At 39.0% G+C, this 4,623-nt stretch overlaps 1 protein-coding gene across 1 annotated transcript; it reads right to left on the reverse strand.

Annotated features, from left to right (window-relative positions):
- Nucleotides 1-459, reverse strand: LOC147516557 (uncharacterized). The gene has a single exon (XM_086593312.1). The coding sequence runs from the start codon at nucleotides 457-459 to the stop codon at nucleotides 1-3; it is 459 nt and encodes a 152-aa protein (XP_086449438.1).
- Nucleotides 460-4,623: the final 4,164 nt, after the last annotated feature.

Consider the following 4,623-nt stretch of genomic DNA (forward strand, 5'->3'; position numbering starts at 1 on the left):
TTATAGTCTTGTCTTCAGTTGAGCAACATGAGCTTGTGAAATAGTTGCAAACCTCTTTTCAAGAGTAAGCCATAGAGCTCTTGTAGTTGTGTTGCCAACAACATAAGGCAACAACTCAGGAGAAAGAGTGGCATTTAGCCATATCAATAAAATTTGATCTCTTCTATTCCATTCTAAATAAGTAGGATTAATTTGATTGTTTCCGCTTGCATCATGGAAAAATTGGGATGGACAAGCATCAAAACCATCCATGATACCAACAAGATTGAATATCTTGAGAAAAGGGATGAATACTGATTTCCATAGGATATATTTTTCTCTGTTCAGCTTTACTATAACAAAATTTGAGATATTTTGAATAGCTAAAGAAGGATTCTGAGTAAAAGATTCAGTGTTACGCATTATTGAAGAAGAAGGTTGATTGTTCAATGGATTTTGGTTTTGATTGTTGCGAGCCATTTCATTAATGGCGGATCGATTCCTTCGCCATTAATGAAATAAGTACTTAAATATGCTAGCAGTTGTTGCCATTCCTAGATGCTAGCTCAACTGATAGAGACTAGGATCTGGGAAAACCAACCCCTGCATAGCATCTAGTTTTATAGTTGGATCCATGGGAGTGTCAACAGGTCGAGAGCCAAGAAGCCCAGCATCAGAAAGAATATCTAACACATATTTTCTCTGTGATAATGTAACACTGTCCTTAGACCGTGCTACCTCAATGCCAAGGAAATAATGAAGAAGACCCAAGTCTTTGGTATGAAACTGAGTAGCAAGGTGAGCTTTCAAGTTTGCGATACCAGTAGAATCACTCCCCGTAATGATGATGTCGTCTACATACACAATCAATAGGATAGTACCCCCAATAGAGTGACGAACAAACACTGAGTGGTCAGAGGATGAAACGCTTAAAGCCATATCGAAGTAGCACTGAACTGAATTTATCAAACCAGGCCCTAGGCGATTACTTCAACCCGTAGATAGCTTTCTTGAGACAACAAACCATATGCTCATTTCCAGACACAAAGTAACCTGGAGGTTGATCCATGTACACTTCCTCTTGAAGGTCTCCATGTAAGAAGGCATTTTTAATATCAAGCTGGTACAAAGACCAGTTATAGTGGACAGCAACAGATATTAAAATTCGCATAGAGTCTAAACGAGCAACTGGAGAAAACGTCTCCATATAATCCACCCCATAAGTTTGTGTATACCCCTTTGCTACCAGCCTTGCTTTAAGACATTCAATTGAACCATCTGGTAGATGTTTAATTGTATAAACCCATCGACATCCAACAGTTTTCTTCCCAGTGGGAAGATGAACAAGTTCCCAAGTAAGATTGGTACGAAGGGCATCTATCTCCTCATTCATGGCAAGCTTCCACCCTGGTGAAGTAAGAGCCTGTGTATAGGAAGTCTGAACAGACACAGTAGACAAAGCAGCAACACAGGAATGGAAAGATGGAGATAGGCGGTGTAAAGATACAAAGTTGGAGAGCGGGTGTTGGGTTCAATGACGAGTACCTTTCCTTTGTACATCAAGATTAGAAAGAGGAATTTCTGGTGGGGGCTGTGATTGTTCAACTATTGGAGCCTTTGAGACAACCGAAGAAGGATTGATGCAATGGAGAGTACCTTTCCTTTGAGCAATTGGTACATCAAGGTCAAGCTCAGGAGGTATCTCTAGCGTGGACTGTGATTGTTCAACAGTAGGTGCTTTTGAGATTACCGAATTTTCAACTTTAGGCGTTTTTGACACCGCAGAAGGAACCTCATGTAAGGACTGTGATTGTTCAACGGCAGGTACCTTTGAGAGCTCACGACAATTCTTTTTACGTCGATAAACCTGAAATGGGCGCGGAGTTACTATGGGTGGAGGTGGAGACACTGCATGTGGAGACAGACACTGTAGATGGAATCATTGGCAACAAGAGCTCCCCCTGGCCAGAGGAGACCAAGTCAATATCATAAATCTGACCAATGGACGAAAAATACGGAATTGACTCAAAAAAGGTAACGTCAGCACTAACAAAATAGCGACATGAGTCACAGGAGAATAACATCGATACCCTTTTTTGGTATGATGGTAGCCAAGAAAGACACACTTGGTGGAACGAGGAGCTAGTTTATCTTAACCAGGACCTAAGTTATGAACAAAGGCTACACAACCAAACACCCGTGGTGATAAGGCGAATGGATTTTGGGAAGGATAAAGTAAAGAGAAAGGACTCTTTCGACCCAAGACAAGAGATGGCATTCGATTAATGAGGTAGCATGCAGTAAGGACAGCATCAGCCCAAAAGGTTTTGGGAACATGTGTAAGAGCTTGAGAGGCCATGGGTATGGTCTCACCAGCAAGAATTTGGTCCTTAAATGCAGTATACTCAGAATTGAGACTATGTAAGAACATCATAGTTTGCATTTGATCTCATTGTTCCTTCTGAATCTTAAGATCTGTGGTGTAAGGGTGATATACAAGCCATTCATCCCAAAGTCCCTTAAACTTGCTAAAATGCTCATTAATAGATGCACTTTCTGCTTGTTTCAAGTCAAACATAGTTGAGAACAGATCATGAATTTTGGTGACATTATTTTCTTGAGAGTACATCTCGTGTAGAGAAACTCAGATTTTCTTTGCTGTGTCAAGCAATTGCACATTCATAGCCACATACGGCTCCATACTATTCCAAAGCCAAGTCATTACCATTGAGTTTTCAGCAAACCAATCATCATATCCTGAGTCCTATTTATATGGTGGTTCATCATTAACATACTTCAGTTTCCTCTTTCCAATCAAAAAGTGTGAGATAGCGTGCTTCCAAATAAGATAATTGCGTCCATTAAGCTTGACAGACGTAAGAGACTTACCAACATACAAGAAATCATCAACAGGAGGCAAGACAGACTGGGCAGTTTTGGGTTCAGCCATAGTGCAAAACGGTAGCTCTCAAAAGAGAAAAAAAAAAGGTGTAGCAAACGCGATAAGGAAACACTAGATGACAATAATCAGATCACTAATCCAACAATCCATAGATACCCTATCATACCATCAAGTAGGGAAAAAAAAAAACGAGAGGCTGATTGAACAATATCAGTAGAGTATCATCATAGGATAAAGATCCAAGTTTGGAGCAGATTGAACAAGGGAGAGGAATTCCTCCCCCTGTTAGGTGGAAGGGAGAGAAGAGATTTGATAGAGGAGATTGGCTCCGATACCAAGTTAGTTTTGGTTAATCAAAGGGCAAGAGTTAGAAGAAGAAAGAAAGAGAGGCAGAGAAAGAGAAGAGTGGCGTACTTGCATGGCGACACAATCTTAGAGTTTATATAGTTTATATTTAACCTAATAGGGTGTGGGCCATGATCCAGTGGTCCCACACCTATTACACCCGTCCAAAACCAAAAAAACAAATAAAAGCAAATAGCATTTCACAAATAAAAAGAGTTACCTAACAAACATCATCAAAAACATTATTCCTCATTGTCATTAGCAGAGCAAAGTTATCAGAAGAATATCACCCTTATGCATAGATGATCGTTCCCGAGCACAAACATGATCAACGAAACATAAAAAATGTCCCTCACAAATATTTAGACAAACTAACAAACACTGACACCTCCAAGATTTGATGAATTACCAAAGCAAACCGAAAAATATTCTTGAGTTTTGCCTACAGACACAGCTACAAATTTGGTACCTCATGTTACAATAAATCACGGATCGAATACAATTAGACCAACATTTGGTTGGTAAAGTTTTTGAGACTTGTTGCAACAGACCCAGGTTAAAAACCTGCTAACACCACAATAGAAATCTCAAGTGTGAACTCATACCCGACTAAGAAAATAGAAACATCGAATGCCAATTCATACCCATCTATTAACACTCCTGATCACAAGGACTTTTATACCCCGTCATAATATGTTTTCCAATTAGAATCCAACTCAGATTCTGATTGAAAATCAAACAGATCCCTACCAACGTTTTCACTACACTCCACTTTAGACACCCTTACCAGTGTTCCACTATTACTGAGACAGCAACTTGATTGTCACAAAGAAACTTACCATAGTTGAGAATGAGCATTAAGATGCATTTTTCTCTACGGATCCCTTTAAATTCCCTGGTCAGATGGGCTTCAACCCTTGTCTATTAAATCTTGATGGGACCATATATCCATATTAAGGGAGATTTTCATCCAGCCTTCTCCCAATTGGACTTCTGTATGGCAAGTCGACATCATTCGTAAAATTAACTCTTGCTATAGAACTGTGGAAGCCACCGACAGTCTTCCTACTATAGGCATGTCTAGTGTGTTTCTTGTCAAAAGCTTGACTGAAAATTGAACAAAAAATTCAAATTTATTTGCAACAATCAAAATACTGCAACATGTAACGAACACCAAACATAACCTAATCATTTTTCTTTATGTTGTAGTGTTGTACCTTCTATCGCCTAAGAGGCTAAGACATTTGGATTGACATGAAATCTGTAACTTTTCGTTCTAAGGATGCTCTTATAGATTCAAAAATACTACTATACGCAACAAATTGAGACATTTTTAAAAATCTCAACCATTGCTATAAAAAAACTATATTATTATCTTATTTCCCCAAAATAAACAA

This window comes from Coptis chinensis, chromosome 2, assembly GCF_015680905.1.
Source record: "Coptis chinensis isolate HL-2020 chromosome 2, ASM1568090v1, whole genome shotgun sequence".
Lineage (NCBI taxonomy): Eukaryota > Viridiplantae > Streptophyta > Magnoliopsida > Ranunculales > Ranunculaceae > Coptis > Coptis chinensis.